Source organism: Herpailurus yagouaroundi, unplaced genomic scaffold, assembly GCF_014898765.1.
Source record: "Herpailurus yagouaroundi ecotype Mexico unplaced genomic scaffold, PumYag 184, whole genome shotgun sequence".
NCBI lineage: Eukaryota > Metazoa > Chordata > Mammalia > Carnivora > Felidae > Herpailurus > Herpailurus yagouaroundi.
In genome coordinates, this window is record NW_024412415.1 from 32440531 (window position 1) to 32459355 (window position 18825).

The 18825-nt window shown below is 40.2% G+C and overlaps 1 protein-coding gene across 8 annotated transcripts in view; it reads left to right on the forward strand.

The window, feature by feature from the left end:
* MAP2K5 (mitogen-activated protein kinase kinase 5) overlaps positions 1 to 18825 on the forward strand; it is a 270804-nt gene that overhangs the window by 45039 nt on the left and 206940 nt on the right. For all 8 annotated transcript variants that reach the window (XM_040493071.1, XM_040493070.1, XM_040493073.1 and 5 more), the window contains exons 6-8: positions 240 to 307; positions 6751 to 6799; positions 14312 to 14376. In XM_040493071.1, the coding sequence (XP_040349005.1) occupies positions 240 to 307; positions 6751 to 6799; positions 14312 to 14376 (182 nt within the window). The remainder of the gene's footprint in view (positions 1 to 239; positions 308 to 6750; positions 6800 to 14311; positions 14377 to 18825) is intronic.

Sequence of the window (18825 nt, forward strand, 5' to 3'; positions counted from 1 at the left end):
TCTCTCCTTTTTTTCAACACCATTTAGGTATTTGAATAACAACAGGAAAAGTATATTATGTAACATACGGGTTGTACCGTTCTGTAACCTATATACCGAGTAGACTCCAACCGTGGGTCTGTCTAGCAACAAGCTAATTAACCTTCATAGTGAAATGAGAAATTTGTGGCAAATTATAGGTTAATTGGAACTGTGTCCTCGGAACACAAGACTGATCGAGATTCTTTCTTTCCTTGTAGGTGAATACCCGGGCTGGACCCTCTCAACACGGCAGCCCAGCTGTCCCGGATTCACTTCCAAGCAATAGGTGAGAGCAAGCAAGTGAAGTGTGCCCATGAGCATGCTTATCTACAGAGCTGGGGTGGGGATGAGGTTTATGGGATGACACCTCTCTTCTATAAGACCATACGAATGTGTACGTGGCTAAGAAGAAATTTGACCGGTTGGGTAACTGTAGCTATGTGTTGACTGCAGAGAAAGGACCTCACTGAGGAAGATGGAATGAGGCATTTTAAACTCATAATTTTGGTCTGTGCAATGGTGTGCCTTCAGTCTTCAAATTTCACAGAGAATTCAGTGCCTTTGACTTCAGTGCCTTCCATGCCTTGACGATCTGGTTGGGTAAATTGTGTAACGCTTACCATTTTTTTCTTGATTGTCTGTCTTTTGGCAGCATTGTTGTCCACTGACCTCTTCACCAGAAAGAGGCAGGGAGAGAGTGAAGTGGTGGAACTTAAACTGACCAGCCATGTTGCTCTTCTTGTATCTTTGGTCGTACAGAATGTTGCAGCTATTGCAGAAGGAAGATAATTTTCACTCATTCATGCTAACAGCACCCTACACTGCTGTGGGGATACCAAAGACTTGAGTGCCTTTTCAGAGTGTTGCTTCCGATCATCACGGTCCTCAAGTGGAAGGAGCAACCTGCTCAAGCTGATAGAGTTTTAGGTCGTTTTGGTTATATACTCAGTTATTCAGCGAGTGCACCTCACATTACTGTACTCGAGGATGATGCTGTGGAGGTGATTTCTCTGGGTGTACCTGTTCACGCTGGTGACTGGAAAGCCGGCATTGAGCCAGAAGACCCTTCCACTCTGTCCCAGGCTTTTCTAAGTGTAGAGCTGTCACCAGTATAGCACAGCTGTTTATTGGCTGAGGTATGGTTTAGGTTTCTCCTCTTCCTTCTGTCCGTCTCCTTAACCCAGAGTCCTGGTTCTTTTGCCAGAGGTCTTTAACTGTAGGTAATTTAAAGTCTCTCCTTCTGACTCTCTTTTTACCCTCCTGTCTCCTCCTCAGAAGTCGCTTCCTTGATTGCTTTATTATGGTGTCAGTGTATCTACTTACCAGCTTTCCTGCTGTGAGCACACTACTTTTAAAGTGTGTTTTCTTCTTAAACAATTCATTCTGTCTTAAAATGCACTCAACCACGTTATCCACTAGCGGATCCTCTGTCTTGTGGTCACAAGGGGTAGGTCTTTAGTTCTCATTCTAGCGCTTGGCCCTGCCAGGCGATACCTGCAGCTTCGTGGAGGCCTGGGGCTGAGGGTCACTTGTTATGCTCAGGTCAAAGAAGGCTGGGCATTTAATTTTACCACTATTCCCAGAAAAGTTGTTGTTCAGACAGACCCACCATGAGCCTTGAGGAAAAACAAGGACTTTCTCTGGTGTTTTGGGTTCCATTTCATCATGGTATAAAAAGCAAGACAGAGTTGAAAAAAAATGGGAAGGCAGAGAAGGGGCAGGATAACTTTTCAAGTTCTCTGAGATTTGGCTCTAACAAGAGGAGTAAATTAGCTTGGTTTTTAAAGAACTACAGTGTATATTCACGGAGTATCATAAAATTTTCACATTGGACAGAATTTTGGAGACTATCTGATTTAGTAGTTCTCAGCCTTTTGTTGTAGTATCTTTCCTTAGGGATGTGACAGCCTCCTACCTAGTGATGGTGGTCTCCTCCGGCAGTGACTTCTGTCATGGGAGGAATGCAGTTTGAAAGAGACCTGCTATAGATTTTAATATGCCACCCTGCATTGGCCATGTTCTGTGTCCCACGTTGATAACTAATCAAAAGTATTTATTGAGTGTCACCTGTTGAGTAGGTATTGTCCTATGCACAAGAAATACAATGTAGTCCTTATCCTCTAGAGCTTGCTATCTAATGGACATACAGGGGGAAAAAAACCCAAACAAATACAGACAATCACACTTTATAATTAGTGTTATGAAGGAAGCAGGCAGGTTTTGGAGAGAGAGAGCACTGGGCAGGAATATGTTTAGATTTAGACAGCATGTTCAGGGAAGACTCTCCGGAGGAGAGTGACATTCTGAGAGGCCTGGAGGATGGGAAGGGCCTAGCCACATCAAGAGCCAGCAAAGGGCATTTCACAGGGAGGGGAGAGCGTCTGTGGAAGGCCTGTTCGGTGTGTTCATAAGTAGGCCAGTCTGGCTGGAACCCAGGGAGGGGTACTGATTGGGCGAGTGTGGAGAGAGGGGAGAAGACAATTGGAGTGATCAGAGAGAAGGGGACAGGATGGGCCACGTCGGCAGGGCCCTCTGTTTTAGTTTTCGTTTTTGTATTGTCATTGGTAAGCATCAGATGTCCGGCTCTGTTTATAAAAGACCCTCTGCCTGTGCTGTGTGAGTCAGAGAAGCACCAATCTAATCCAGCTCTGTTTCGATGCTTGATTCCCCAGCCCTTGCCAAATGGTCATCCAGGCACTTCCTGAATATCCCTCGCAGCGTGAATGCATTTTATTGGCCATGGCAGCCCCTTCCATTTTCACATAGCTCTGTCTTAGAACATTCTTTGTCATGAGCCGAGATGGGTCTCCCTTTAGCACCCACTGGTAAAGATTTCGTTTGGCCCTCAGAGCAGGGCTGTTCCCTCTTCTAGGTAGCTCTTCCCATCGTCTTCCATCCAAACATACTACTTGTAGGTTTCCTGTCTCAGCAAATTCTCCCACACCCACCCAGTGGCTAACTTGCCAGTCATCTTTCACTGCCTCCTGGGCCTCCTTCAGAGCCACATGTAGTCAGTCCCTACACCTGTAGGCCTGCCTTCTGTCATGCTGGAGTCTGTCCACTGGCCAATACCCCCGTTGCTGCCAAGGCAGTTTGGGCTTTGTAGATCACGGCCACAGCCACAGTCTTGCCATGTGCAGTCCCTCCTCCACGCTGCAGCCACAGTGATCTTGCCAACATGTATTCTGAGCCCATCATTCCCCCTTTAGGGCTGACTGCTGCTCCTTAAAACCTTCATGACAGTGTGTAACCTTGGCTACAGGTGAGCAATGAGCTCTTACATTTAAGTCCCTTGCCCACTTGACCCCTTCCTGCTTGACAGTCCAGCTTTGCTGAGGAATGCATGGAGCCCTCAATGGATCATGTTTTCTCTCACTCCTGGCCCTTCCTGCTTTCCTCCTCTTTTCCTCCCCTTCTTCACCTTCAGTCTGGCCAACCTTGGTCGATTTGAAGAACAGAGTTTTACCTTCTTTTGGAAACCATCCCTGGTGATTGCCCACCTCGTAGTCAACACCAGGTACCCACTCTATAATTTCCCCAGTCCCCTGGTGCTTGCTTTTACTGTGGCAGTTAGCACATTGTCTTACGGTCGCTTCTGTCCCCCAGTAAATTCTGTACTCTTGGAGGGCAGTGACTACAGCATATTCATTATTGAATTCCCAATTCCCAGTGTGATGCTTGGCACATAGGAGACGGTCAACAATGCTTGAATGAATGAGTGGATGAACAGATTTATATTCCCTCTAAGTCTTGTCTCTGAATTGAATTCTCCCAACTCATTCAGCCTCTCTGATACCTTATTTCTAGTCTCCTCACCCATTTCTTCTTCTTTAGATATCTCAGTGTCCCTCTTAAAGTGTCATACTAAAGTTGCAATAACATCACATTTAAATTTTAAGATGTTTTGAAAAGTGATTTTTGGATAATCTAAGTCACCGTGACTATACAGATAAACAAAATACTGAGTAAACTGAGGCACAAAGAAATTTCCAGAAAAAAAAATTTTTTTTTTTAATTGAGACCAAGTTGGTAGTCAGACATTGGAATAATGGATGAAATCAGCATTCTCCTCAGTTACTTTCAAAGCTTGAAGTGGTCTTTGCCTTAGGTGGGTGACCGTTAAAATGACCTTACTAATCCACATGGTGTTCCTTGGCCATAATTACTGAATGCAGGTTCCACTGCCAAGTCAAGACCTTTCCTAAATATCTTGGCTCCCTCCTTCTATAAAATTGGGATGCTTAAACTTTCATCGATCTACCTCCAGCGTTAGGAAGACTGATGAAGCTGTATTAAGGAATCACGTTTTGTTTCTTGGATGAAAGGTGCTTTGTAAATGCACTGAATCAAAATGTTATTATTTCAAGTTATGTGACATAATGGAGTATCTGTGGAGAAACATTGCCTAGACATTGTTTTGTTATTTCTGTTTTTACAATAATTGTAACTGTTAAATTGGGAGTCATTTGTGGGAATACAAGGGGTCTAAGTGTTCCCCAGGGGAAAAAAATATATGTGTGTGTGTGTGTGTGTGTGAGAGAGAGAGAGAGAGAGAGAGAGAGAGAGACAGAATGAGCAAGGCCTGAACCTTTGTTTCCTTTATAAATTATTCCCACAGGGCTATAGTTATTGTGAGGATTAAATCAGGATAATGAGTAATGGCATTTAGCACCATGCCTGGCACATGGTAATCATGCAGTAAATGAGAGCTGCTATTATTATTTTCTTAACTGGATTGATTTTGGTAGTTTATTGTTTGATACATATTTCTGCCTTAGTCTCATTTTACAAAGTTCTTTTTTTTTTATTTTATTAAAAAATTTTTAACATTTATTTTATTTCTGAGAGAGAGAGAACACGAGCAAGAGAGGGGCAGAGAGTGAGGGAGAGAGAGGGAATCCCAAGCAGACTCCAGGCTGTCAGCGCAGAGCCTGGCATGGGGCTCAGTCTCACGAAGTGTGAGATTATGACCTGAACCGCAACCAAGAGTCGGACGCCCAACCGACTGAGCCACTCAGGCGCCCTATCATTCTACAAAATTCTTAACTGCCACTTCAGTATATGAATTCTTAGACTTGGGAGGACATTATTAAAGTTTAGAATCCTTGGTTGAGGACATGTTTTGTAAAATCTGGAGAAAGTAGAGACTGTTGCTCCGTAGTCTGCATTTGACCATAGCAGAAGTTTAAGAAGTATTTAGAAAGAAGAGTAGTCATAACTTGAAAGAGCAAGTGTGGTCATACATGAAGCCTGAGATCTTTATCAAGTATAACTTACTCAAGGTACCAAATGCATGTGTGTGTATGTGTGTCTGTGACTGCCATATAATAAATCACAACCAGAAGCAAGGCCACCATTTATCAAATTCTTAGCACGTGCCACGTCCCTGGCTGGGTTCAAGGATGGGAAGGGAGTGGAAAAGAGGTGATCTAGATGTGGTCCATGTTCTCAGGGATCTCCCAGTCTTGGGGAGTGTGTGGTGGAAAGAAAGGCATCTATACAGGTAACTAGCACAAGGGAAGAGAGTTAATTTGGTAGATGGATAGAGGGTTAGAATAGATAAAGAATAGAGTTACAAGGGGTCCCTGGGTGGCTCGGTCAGTTGGGCGTCTGACTTCGGCTCAAGTCATGATCTCACAGCTTGTGGGTTCTTTTGAGCCCTGCGTCGGGCTCTGTGCTGACAGCTCGGAGCCTGGAGCCTGCTTTGGATTCTGTGTCTCCTCTCTCTGCCCCTCCCCCGCTCATGCTCTGTCTCTGTCTCTGTCTCTCTCTCTCTCTCAAAAATAAATAAACGCTAAAAAAAATTAAAAAAATAAAAAAAAGAATAGAGTTAACAAGCTTTACATTTCCAATTAGAACATTGATGAGATGAGATGCTATTTTGTACACCACTCTTACCGGGTAGGGATCTGTGGGCATAACTCATAATAAAGCTAGAAGGACTTCAGAGTGTTCCCTAGCCACTTTCCCTAAACTCATTCCTATAAGTGTTTACAAGTCATATGTGTCCAGAGAAGAACATTTTCATGTTTCTTAAATAACTCTGAAAGCAGAGTCTCCCACTTACAGAACAGAAAAGCAAAGAGAAAGCAGTTGAAATTTACTTAATATCTACAATGTGTGTGGGCTTTTTGTAATATTTAATTTTCTTGATTACTCTATAAAGTTGATATTTCCCCCATTTGACAGAAAGAGGAAATTGAGGTTCAGAGAGGATAAGTACCTGACTTGTGCCAGATGACACAACCAGTGAGCCCCAGAATTTGTTTGTTGCACATTTGCTTCCCAGCAAGCTGAATTGTACCTCTTAATGGTAGTAAAAGATCCGCACTTAAGCTATCTATTATATCTTTTGAAGTTCTGTTTTCTTGTGTATCGTTAAGTTCTTTGTATTTAGCAGATGCCAGAGCCCACATAAAATAGCCACTGAAAGGCTACCCAAAGGCAGCAGGACTAAATAGCCAGGAAAGGTCACTGAAGTAATCTGTAAGGTAATCTAGCTTCATTGGGATTGGAGGCTTCCATCTTGCTTTAGGGGTTCAGGATTTTTATTTAATACCTTTGCCATATGGCCAGTTACTTTTGTAAATGTTTGATGTAGGAAGAAGGATGCAAAGTGTGGAGTCCCTGTGTTCACCTAAAACAAAGACATATTGTAGTCTGGAATTCTGAACAGTGTTCAGAGGTGTCAGTGATCTTGCCATTAAAAATTATGTCTTCCCTTTTCAGCTTAAAGAAGTCTTCTGCTGAACTGAAAAAAATATTAGCCAATGGCCAGGTAGGTGTCATTACATATTAAGATTTTCACGTAGCAGTAACTTATTACTGTCCAGTTTTTGTATCCATACGCTTAATAAACAGATAAAGAGCCTGTGAATGTCTTCTTGTCATAAATGAATTACAGTGGCTTAATTTGATTGGCAGAGCAATTTGCAGCACGTTTTTCAAACTGTGCTAATGGGTTTCACTCCCAGCAGATTGAAGTACCAGGCACCCACCCGGCTGCCATCTCAGTCTAAAAAAAGTTAATCAGTTCTGAACAAGTGTGTCAACCCATGGGTTGTTGAAATGGCCCAGCGTCTGGAGGTGGCTGCCACTTTCATTATCTTTGAGGAGAAGAGGAAAAACTGTTACTTTCTTACCTTGGCTCCTTCTTTTGTCCTGAAAGGAACGCTGGCTTTTTGGGGAACACCGTAACAGCAGACCTTTGGCGTTTAAAATCCTGGGCCTGAGAAGCCCTTGGTTTGGTTGGCCTAGTGGACTGGCCATCTAAAGCTGCGTGACCTAACCCAGCCAGTGAGGGACAAACAGGCCTGCGGGCCAGTCATTTCTCACTAATTTTGATTCCAGTAAATGGACACATCTGAAATAGTATAGTGCTTTTAAACATACACTGGCAAATTAAGCTACCTACAGGGTCCTCGATTCTTCAATAGCAACATAAATGCGTTTTAATGTTTGTTATAGAAGAAGCCCTTTGATAGCCTTGGAGGCAGGCGCCTGTCCATTGCGATCAAGCCTGCCTATTAGGCTCTATTGACTGAGACATCTGTGTCACTGCAAATAAAAGACTCTTATTGATTTTCTTAACTGCTGTTCACTTCCCGTCCATGTTTCGAAGGCTGAAATCTTAATTATCTCAGATGCTTATTCAGTGCCTTCACACGCTGACCTCTCCAAGCCTCATTGGCATTTCATGAATCAAGTACTTGTAGTGGAGCACGTCAAGAAGACAAAGCTGGGTCCTTGTGCTTGTCCTTTAATATCACCTGTAACTTTGTGGCCTAATAGATGGATGCTCATGCCTTAAAACAGTGACGGTATGATAGTGCTTCTGGAAGCCCTACTTATTTAGCACACAGTCCCCTGAATACAGTTAGACAAAATAAGTTGATCCGGTTCTGACATCTGGTTGTCATCCAGAGTGTGGGAATTCTAGTCCTCAGATATTCTGTGTACAGCCAAGGAGAATCTGGTGTTGTCTCTGTAATCATGATGGTTTCAAAATTTTATATAGTGTTTATCTAGTACCTAAAAGTACTTTAAGCAGCCAGAGGTTTGTTTGGATTGATATCTGCAAATGTGTCCCCCTAGTGCCCTGGATGTGTTCGGACCCAGTATGAAACAAAACCTGGCTAAAAGCAGAAATAGCGAGCTTGGGATTTTTCCGTGTCTCTTAACACGCTTGCAAGTCTAGTTACTAATTGTAACTTAAGTGTGAGTCACATGCGTTCTTCAGCTGGAAAATATACTTCAAAATTGACATAAATTAAGAAGCTTTAACTACATTTGTTCAACTCAGGCAATGGAAAATAACCTGTCATAGAGTCCTCTTTCAAAGATGAAAAACAGTTTATTTCCACTGCAAAAAATAAGCATTCTGAAATGTTCCTAATGTTTTGACAACAAACCTAGTACCATAAATATCTTAGTGGTTTCAGCTATGAGGTTCTCTGTGGTGGAAGACTGTCATAAGAATGATTTTTGACACTTAAAGATTGTTTATTGCCTTCCCTTGGGAATGTGTTAACCCCGCGTTAAACAGTTTGGCATTTTCTTTCTTTTAAGGAACAGCCTTTATTTGCTTTCAGTCACAACGAACAAAACAGAAAAACCCACGTTTGGAAGTCCTCATAATACCTCCTCCTTGTGCTAATTTCTCAGTTCCTTGGTACTATAGGGTAACTAAAGACTGAGCTAGATTGCATCGCAGTGAAGTAATGTGCCCAGTTGTGGCATCAATAAATTTCTGGGCTGAGCACTGACACCACTTGATATGGAAGATGTAAGTCACATTTAACGATACTTTAACACTTGAGCATAGTTTTTTATTTTAGTGGTTTATGCTCTCAAGCATTAATAATGATTTGCCTTTCCACTAGCCTCCACTTAGGTTTAATAAGGAATTCATATTAATCATTAAAAGAAAGGGACATGATTCTTCAAGATAATCAAATATTGACAGGTTAGAAATAGCTTTCTGCCTGGGTTCATTGATATAGGTTATGTGATATAAATATTTATTTCTTTTCTGTCACTCAGAGTAAATGCCACCAATTGATTCAGCATTGATATAGTGTCAACAGTTCATAAGAAACATTTGACTGGCTTGTGTTTTCCGATTAGTCTCTGCTCTATAAAGTGGGATTTACTAAATCTCTCCAATTGTCTGCTCATACAGTGTGACTGCTTTCTGAAACCATTATTGCTTCGATTTGTGAAGCAAAGGTCTAGTGATGGGTCTAGTTTCTGTCAGACCTTTACATATAAAATAAGGATTAATTGAGCATTTTTATTTTAATGATTTATAAGCGATAGGTGCTGATTCTTCTTAACACCGGCAGACAATAAACAAAGAATATTTTCTTTGCTGATCCATAATTGAATTCCATTTCATTTTCCCCATTAATTTCATTAATATTGTATTAAATCAAGCACTTTTTAAGAGTTTAACATTTAGTCTTTGGAATGGAGACATCGTTTTTCTTTTATCGTTTAATGACCGAGGATTCCTTTTTTTTGCCAGCTTAAAAAAAGCCAGATTGTAAGATTTTTTTTTTGGCACGTTTCATTGAGAGCTATAGATCAGTATCATTGCTGTGATTTCGTGATGTGTTTTTCCCACTTGCTTTTCAGTGCGGTATCATCTCTTTAACATTGGCCCTTGATGTGAAACTGATTAGAAATGGCCCAGTGGGTCAATTTAAAGGATTAAAAAAGTGTCTAGTTACTCCAAGGATGAACAACTTTGACCTTTGCATCTCTAAAGTTGTTTCTCTTCTTTTTGTGTTTTAGCTTTTATAGGAGAAAGTGACAATATTTTCCTATTCCTGATAAATTAAGTATAGTTGTACTGAGAAGCCACAGATCTTAGAACTAATTCTGATCCTGCTGCATGTTTGGCTATTTTGAGAACTTCAGATGCCTTTAAGCATACTTATTGTGTTTAGAAAATAAAAAGGAGGGGAGCACTAGGTGGCTCAGTCAGTTAAGTGTCTGACTTCGGCTCAGGTCATGATCTCACGGTTTGTGGGTTTGAGTCCCGTGTTGGGCTCTGTGCTGACAGGTCAGAGCCTGGAGCCTGCCTCAGATTCTGTATCTCCCTCTCTCTCTGCCCCTCCCCCACTCATGCTCTGTCTCTGTCTCTCTCTCTAAAAAATGAATAAACATTAAAAAAATATTTAGGGGTGCCTGGGTGGCTCAGTAGGTTAAGCAACTGACTTCAGCTCAGGTCATGATCTTGTGGTTCGTGAGTTCAAGCCCTGTGTTGGGCTTTGTGCTGACAGCTTGGAGCCTGGAGCCTGCTTTGGATTCTGTGTCTCCCTCTCTCTCTGCTCCTCCCCTGCTCATGCTCTGTCTCCCTCTCAAAAATAAACATTAAAAAAAATTTTGTTTAAAAAGGAAGAAAAATAGGAATTCGAGTATAAAATAAGCTTTAAAAGCTGTATAATCACCACTATATGAAACTCTTTAGATTCTTATGGTTCATCTTAGATCCTATGACAAGACCAAAACATAAATGAGACTGTATGGAAGTCCACACAGCACGACCCTCTCCTCTATCTGCACAGACACAAAAGTGCACACTTCATGACACCATCCTCTGCCCACACAGGAACAACCTTGCCGCCCTGCAGGTTGTCCTGTCTGGTTCACGTTTCGTTCCAGCCCCTGACTCTCCTTCAGCAGGAGCAGAACCCGATGCCTTTCATTGTTCCCAGGTCATTTGCCCTCTTTCAGTTGACATGTAATTTTAACTCCAATGGCTTTTTCTTCCTCTAGTCTCACATATAGTTTCTGCCTTTTATTTGCTTTTTTTAGTCAAAGCAAGAAAACCGAGTTATATTTTAAAACAATTCAGTATCTCTATTGAATAAAAACTTTATTTCACTTCTTTTCTATATAGCTCTGTGATCTTTAAAACATTTCTTTTCTTAAAAACAAATACCATAGCTGATGAAATTGCTTTTAACTTGTGGGTGCCCTTCTGTTGATTGTTTTCCTTCCTGTGGACCAGTGACCACTGATGGGAGAGGACGTCCCTCCATACTTAGCCAGGACATCAGCTGCTGACATATGGCATTGAGCAGAAAATACTGAAGGACCAAGTTCTAGCCTTGACTAGTTGCTATTGACTAGTTTTATGACCTAAGTGAATTGGGCTATGTGCTTGAAATGCTGCAAAATTCTGTGATTTTTTTTGATACTTGATCCCAACTGTAATATTTAAATATTGTACATTGTAGGCATATAAATCCCACCTTTGTGTCAAAATGAACACTGTTCCTGTGCTTCAATTTGAAAAGTTCAATTAATATTCTTATCTAAGGAAAAAAGGCAAAAATGTTATTAGCTGTTAGTTGATCCTGTTCATGATGTTTTTCATAGTCAAGATCAATTAAAGTAACCTGTTTTTTTAAGTTTATTTTATTTTGAGAGACAGAGAGAGAGAGAGAGAGAATTCCAATCAGGCTCAATGCAGGGCTCGAACTCACAAACCATAAGATCATGACCTGAGCCCAAATCAAGAGTTGGATGCTTAACCGACTGAGCCACCCAAGTGCCCCGAAGTAATCCATTTTAATCAGAGATTTGAGATTCTCAAAAGGTTGTTTGTAATCAGTTAATGAGCTTGTCTCTAACAGTTTTCTTTTAAAACATTTTTTACATGAATAATATTTGCATACTATATAAAAGTTAGAAAATCCAAATAAGCCAAAAGAAAAAGAATCTGATATTTTTTAAATATAAAAACCTATCAGTCAGCTCATAGGCCAGGCAAAGGTCTATAAAACTTTAAAACATTGTAGAAACACTTTACCTTTTTATGGATACGGTCTTTTTAAGTGAGATGGTTTTAGAACTTTTGCTTCAAAACCATTTTTATCTTTATGAGGCTCTTACAATCTTATTGTCTGAGGGATTCCAAATTTCTATCCTTGAATTTGCTCACACGCTGCTTAGCACACGCACACACACGTGCACACACACCCACACCCACAGTACACAGCGTCTCTCAGCCTAACCCCTGGTGGATGCCTACCACTCCTGGTCAGGTCAGAATGCTGGGTATAGGGGGCAGGCGGCTGCTCCACTTCTCTTTTCAGGGTCCTGAGTTTGAGAGGTAAAATAACCCTACGATGTCAGGACTATAATGATTCGAGCAGCTCAGAGACTTACCATACCTTCCCATTTGCCTTCTCTTCAATAGAATGCCACAAAATCCAGCCCCCTGCAAAGTCCTAGGTCCATCCCAGAGTGTCATTGGAATGTGGAATGACAATATGTCTCGGCTTGTATATTTTTCTGAGAGGAAACTACTGGTCCTTTTATCTGGAAGGTCCTGACGGAGTGGTGGAGGGGATGTAGTCTTAAGAGTGTGGCCCCTGCGGAGCCTGGATCCTATGTAGTCCATGAAATTTGCTCTCTTGGAAATTTACTTTGAGCCCTGATGAGGGTGCAGCTTGTTAGGCAAGTTAATGGTACAAATGAGGTGGTTAAGAGTGCTGTTTAGACTACCTTGAGAAGTGTTTTGGAAGGAATTAGCCTGTTTGTACTCGCCAGTAGGTCCCGCAGTTTCCATGTATATCCTTCGTCGCCATTGATCAAAGCCCGCCTGGTCCTAGCTGTGCTACTGAACATCTCAAATTCCTTTATGTGCCGCTCTCCTTCATGCTGTTTTACAATTTCTCTTTTGGTCTGGAAGAAGGAAATTTTCTTTTCTTCTCTTCTCTTCATGTTCCATCTTTTATGCAGGTTAAAACATGGTTTCTTTTTTTCTGTATTAGTAATACAAAAAAGGTAATGAAGAGCAAAATTTCCCTCAAATAGGAAAATAGCTGCCAATTTTTCTGACTTGTCTATCATTTTGTCTCTGACCATAAATATAGTAATTAGCTGGTTGCAAATTGCACCAATCAGGTTGTACTATAATTAAATTGGGTGTTGAATTGGCCTTTACACATTACTCTGTCAATATTCTTTTAGGGATTGGCAGAACGGCTTGGAAAGGAAGCTGTTTCTGTTACCTGCACTATACTGCTAATTATCACAGCTCTCTGAAGCTTCAACTTCAGAAACGTATAGAAGAAAAATATTTCCCTTGATAAATGGAGCCTTGCTTTATTCAATTGGCAGAAGTTTAGAGCAAAATATTTAAAGGTTTACTATAATGGTCTGAAAGCAAACTATTTTTTTTTCCAGGTGATATTGAATTAAAAACTCCATCTGCCCATGCAAGGCAGTGCAATTCCCAGGAAATTGATTTTTTTTTTTTCAGGGCTTACTATGGCTTTTCCCAAGCTTTCGCTATATGGAAAATAACACTTTTATTGAATCCATTTAGTGAATAAAGTTGGCAGTTAATTTTTAAGCAACTGGACCACTGTGTAGAAAATTACCGAATGCATCAAATATAATCTGACTAGTCTCAAAGTCATTTGATAAATAATTTAAGGAGTTCTTTACAACTCCAAAACATTATTTTGTGGGCGCTAGAATAATTGACTACTATTCATGATACAAACGAGAGTAGTCTTTGTGGTGTAGTAGTTTTATGGAACCTGAGAAAATGTGCATGCTATTTAGCATATTAAATGATGAAAATGACTTGAGTTTATAAGAATCACATTATTATATGTTTTCCCTTTATGGATTTCAGTATTTGTCTATGTATGCATTTTTAAGTGCACCGATTTGGCACTTTTCCATCGGCATAATACGATTTCTACCCAGTTACCGCTGTATACTAATTTATTGTTTCCAAAGGAAAGCTGTATCTACTCCAGGAAAATCATTAACATTATTCAGTTAGTTTGTTTAATGTTAACTGTGGGGTCACCTGAGGAGTTTTCAGGGGCTGATTTATTTACAGATTGTGCATTAGATTACTGGGTATGTGTCTGTGTGTGTGTGCTGTCTTCCCAAGTTTGATTTTGGTTATGTGCACTGCTGTTTGGCATTGGTTATGTGTAGTGCTAGAGACTGTGTTCTTATCCGTATCTCTGACCTGACCCTTTTGAGCTATGTTATATCATTCCATTTTGACACCTTTTATCAAACTTTAATGAAATGACCCAGGCAAACAAATTGTCATTAAACTTTCCATCACTTTGTCCCTTGGTATCGTCTTTTATAAATTGGACAGCAAATGTTGTATTGATCTTCTCGTTCTTGCAGCTGAACTTGAAATGACCCAGACTGCTTGTTGTTTATGGCCCAGAGTTGCTTTTCCTTGACATTTCCATCCACAGCATGACACCCTTTTTGTTTTTCTTTCTTTCTCATGGAGATGAATGAACAAGACATACGGTATCGAGACACTCTTGGTCATGGCAACGGAGGCACAGTCTACAAGTGAGTAGTCGATTTTGTTTAAACTTTCTATCCACTTTTGCCAAATGTGAGTATCCAAGTTCTCCGTGGCAAAGATTTTTAAGTGACCACTGGCACTTAGATTTTATTTCTACTTTTGACTCCAAAATTCTGCAAGGCATCTATTTTCTGAGGAATTGCTTGCAAAAGTGCATTTATATTGCCTTTTTAATACTTCTGAGTCTGCATCTCTCCTGGGTGAACGTTAATAGTCCACCATTAACAGGCGTACCTTTAACTGGCCTGAAGTTTAATGCATTTTTTTTCCTTTGCTCTTTAACACCATTTTTTTCTAAACTTGCTAGCACCCTGTACTAGTCCCCTGCCTTTTTACAGCTGTGCCCAGTGGAAGACAAACCTTATAAATACCATTGCTTTGCCCTGTGTCGACACTGTAAGTTATTAAAAAGCCTTCTTCCTGTTGTATTTCCTTCTCTCCCTAGTCCCCCGAGAGAATTTCTACACATTGATGAATATGTTAAGTTATAAAATTCTCCCAAATTCCAGTAGCAGTGATCTTACCCTAAAGGAGTGTTCATTTTCATATTAAAAAATGCTAACCATAAAAAATAGTTCTCTCGACAGGGAAGTCTTTCTCATGCAGCAGTGCAAAGTTTAAACTACATAATGTAATATCTAGTACTTAATAGTCTGCAATGGTGTATGAAAAATATTCCACTAGGAATTAAAAAATCCATACTCTGTATGAAAGCCCTGAGGGAGTAATAAAGCTTTCCTCCAGAGAGCTGTTTTCCATATATACACTAATTCTGTATCACATTATGATTGTGTTTTTACCTTAGATGTTTTAATGTTGATATTAATATATATTTTCAAAGTTGTGAAATAATTTATAATTGGTTATTAATGTTCTTGGAATTTTAAGTGTTTGCTAACCACGTGACTATAGATAAAAATTTCCCTATTGCCTTATGACCATGAAGGGTCACATCTTAAAATCCCAGAACATCCTCCACACAGAGATGCAGCCTTGGCATAGAATTAGGTGTCTCAGGGTTAGAAGCTTCTTCAAAGTCGTCTGACCTATTCACTCACTCAGGGCTTCAGTCTTCTCTCTACAGGTAGAGCCAGGATTGGAGTCCATTCTCTTGAATCTAGTCCTTTAAGAACTTATGTTCATGTATTTGGATTCTTTTTTCCTACAGATGACTGGGTACTGTGGATAGTTGGTCTGCAAGTTAAGTGCTTCCACTGTAATAATTCAGAGAATTAAATAATAGTGCAGCCCTAACATGATCCTGAGGCCATGCCCTTCAAATGTTTGATGGCTACCTACTGTGTCTGAAGAGTTTGAGGTACTCTTGTCCTTCCCTGGATCGTACTGACGTCCCTTTCCAAGTAGCCCCCAGTGCTGCATAAACAGCATCTCTTCATCTTACTCGTAATCTGACTGGAGTTTTTACCCTGTTCTGAACGTTCTTGGGTTCAGGTACCGTTAGAAAGGACAGAAGGAGGAACCTGCATGCCCTGATTTGCTTCTCTTAAGTTCACTGTAGAGAGCACTTTTCAAAGCCTCAACCTTTCTTTTTATTAATGCTTTTATGCTGATAGCCAGATAAAATAAAACAGGAAAGAAACAGAAAAGATTTCTAGCAACTCTTCAACTCTTTGGGTTCCTTTTAATGGCTTCAGATGGAATCCCAAAACATTACTTTAGACTCCTAACCTATTTATTTGCTCTGTTTAACCACATGTTGAATGCTCAGGCATGGTTGTGGTTTTAAATTGAAGCCCTATTGTGAATTTAGTGTTCTGGTTTATTCTAGAAGGGGGGAAACGTAAGACTACCAAACTCCAGCAGATGATTTTTGTTAGAAATAATATCCCAGATGTTAACATTTTAATCTTTTATTTTACAACACAGGTTACCAACAGAAAGGGGAGAGGGAGGCAGGGGAATGGAAATAACCTGCCTATCTACCAAGGAAAAATGACAATATAGAATCATGTTAATGTTTTATTATTTTTTAAATTATGGTGAGAAGCATAAAATTTAGTGTCTTAACCATTTTTAAGTCTACAGTAGTTCAGTGGCATTAGGCACATTCATACTGTTGTGCAACTGTCAACACCATCCATCCCAGAACTGTTTTCATCTTGTAAACCTGAAACCTGTACCCCTTACGCAGTAACTCCTTGTTTGCTTTGTTAATGTTTGTAGCCAAGAAGCATGGCCACAAGATCTCCTTTTATTAGGAGAACTGATAAAAGAACACATTATCTTTTTTTTTTTTTTTAATTTTTTAATGTTTATTTTTGAGAGAGAGAGAAACTGAGACAGAGACAGAGCATGAGTAGGGGAGGGGCAGAGAGAGAGGGAAACAGAATCAAGAGTAGGTTCCAGGCTCTGGGCTGACCGCACAGAGCTTGATGCGGGGCCCAAACCCATGAATCATGAGATCATGACCTGAGCTGAAGTCGGACGCTTAACTGACTGAGCCACCCAGGCGCCCCAACAACACGTTATCTTACACCTCCTTAGCACAAGTTCTATACCTGCTGGAATGCTATGTTAATATTAGCAATGTACCCTGAGTTTACTTATCTACTGTGGCTAGTGCTTAATATGTGTGTGTTGTAATATATATTTTTAAATGTTTATTTTTGAGAGAGAGAGTTGGGGAGGAGCAGAAAGAGAGGGGAGACAGAGGATCTGAAGCAGGCACTGCGCTGACAGCAGAGAGCCTGAGGTGGGGCTCAAACTCATGAGCTGTGAGATCATGACCTGAGCAGAAGTCGACATTTAACTGACTGAGCCACCCAGGGGCCCCAGATTTAAGATGTTTTTTTGTTTTGTTTTGTTTTATTTTATTTTTGAGAGAGAGAGAGAGATAGAGCATGAGTGGGAGAGAGGCAGAGAAAGAGGGAGACACAGAATCAGAAGCAGGCTCCAAGTTGTCAGCACAGAGCCTAACGCGGGGCTCAAACCCACGAACCACGAGATCATGACTTGAGCCAAAGTCGGACGCTTAACGAACTGAGCAACCCCTGGATTTAATATATTTTTGACAGTGGTTGTTTATGGAGGGTGAGTGGCAGTAACATGATGATTTTAGTGCTTTATTTTACACACTATATTTCTATACAAAGAAGACATCCCATTTATCTTACTGCTTAGGTGATCCTTAAGAGGAGAGAAGGTAAAGATACCAAATTGCTTAACCACTTGTTATTGATCATTGGTCTTCATTTCTGCCTGGGCTTCCGTTGTATTGTTCTTATATCCCTGGCTTTTAGTTCGGCACAAAGAAATGGTATAATTGTCAAGAAATGAGAATCCACTTTACTAAAGTCTCCATAAAACTGTTTGATGTGTTATGATTGACTTTCTCCTACACTAAGTTTACCTTAATGGTGTTGACTATAAAAATTGTGATTTTTCAAACAAAATGATTATATTACAGGCTATGCTACATAAACTAGATGAAGAAAATATTGGAAAATCCACTCATTGGTAACAAAACTGGCTAATGGGCCTATTTAATTTTTTTTCTTATAAAGTACAATAAAGCTAATAAATGCAAAGCAAAAGTTTAATATTTCTTTCTTATTTGCTCCACTGATGGGATGTTGTGAATGTCAAAGGATAGGATATCGTGTGTAACTGCAACATATATTGTTTAATAGTTGATCACATTTTTGCCTTTTAAGTTTGGATGTTCCCCCCCAGTTCTACAGTGTGAAATTCTGGGCCCAGACATTTAAACCAAGTGGTATTGTGGGTGCTGTGCATAGTCCTCTGCTGAGTTATTCTCTGTGTTATGATAATGACTTAGGTAATTTTAAATTGGTATTTCTTGGATTACTAATTTGGGTGAAATGGATTATAAAGGAAATATCTTAGGCTAAAGTTTTATTTATGCCTGGGAAGAAGAATAATTTAGGAAAAGAAAATGAATGTACTCTCATTATTGCTCTATTTCCCAAAATGTTACATGTTGCTCCAACCGCCCCCCCCCATTCAAGAAAGACGCATATCCTCTTCCCCTCTATGAGATTCACAGTGAATTTTAAAAACTTTGAGAAAGTAGAGAACAGGATGTGTTGTGGGTAAGTGTACCTTGAATCTGCCCCTAAGTAGCTGTGTGACTGGCGGAGAGTTACATAACGTCTTCTGCCTCATTTTCCCCATGTGTCAAAGGGGGTAATGACCTCTAATAAGGTTGTTGTGAGGTTAAATGAGATGTTCCATAGAAAAGGAACTTACCACTACGACAGAGTAAATGTTAGCTAACTGGCAATGGTAGTACCAAATAATAGAAAAATTGTTGACCCCTGTGCTTCCTATGCTTACTTGACTGCAGGGCTCTTATTTTGAGGAACATCTACAGACATCTCCCAGATGTTGAATTGTGTTAGAGTTGCGTTTAATTAATTTTGAGAAATTCTGCATTATATTATGATACATGG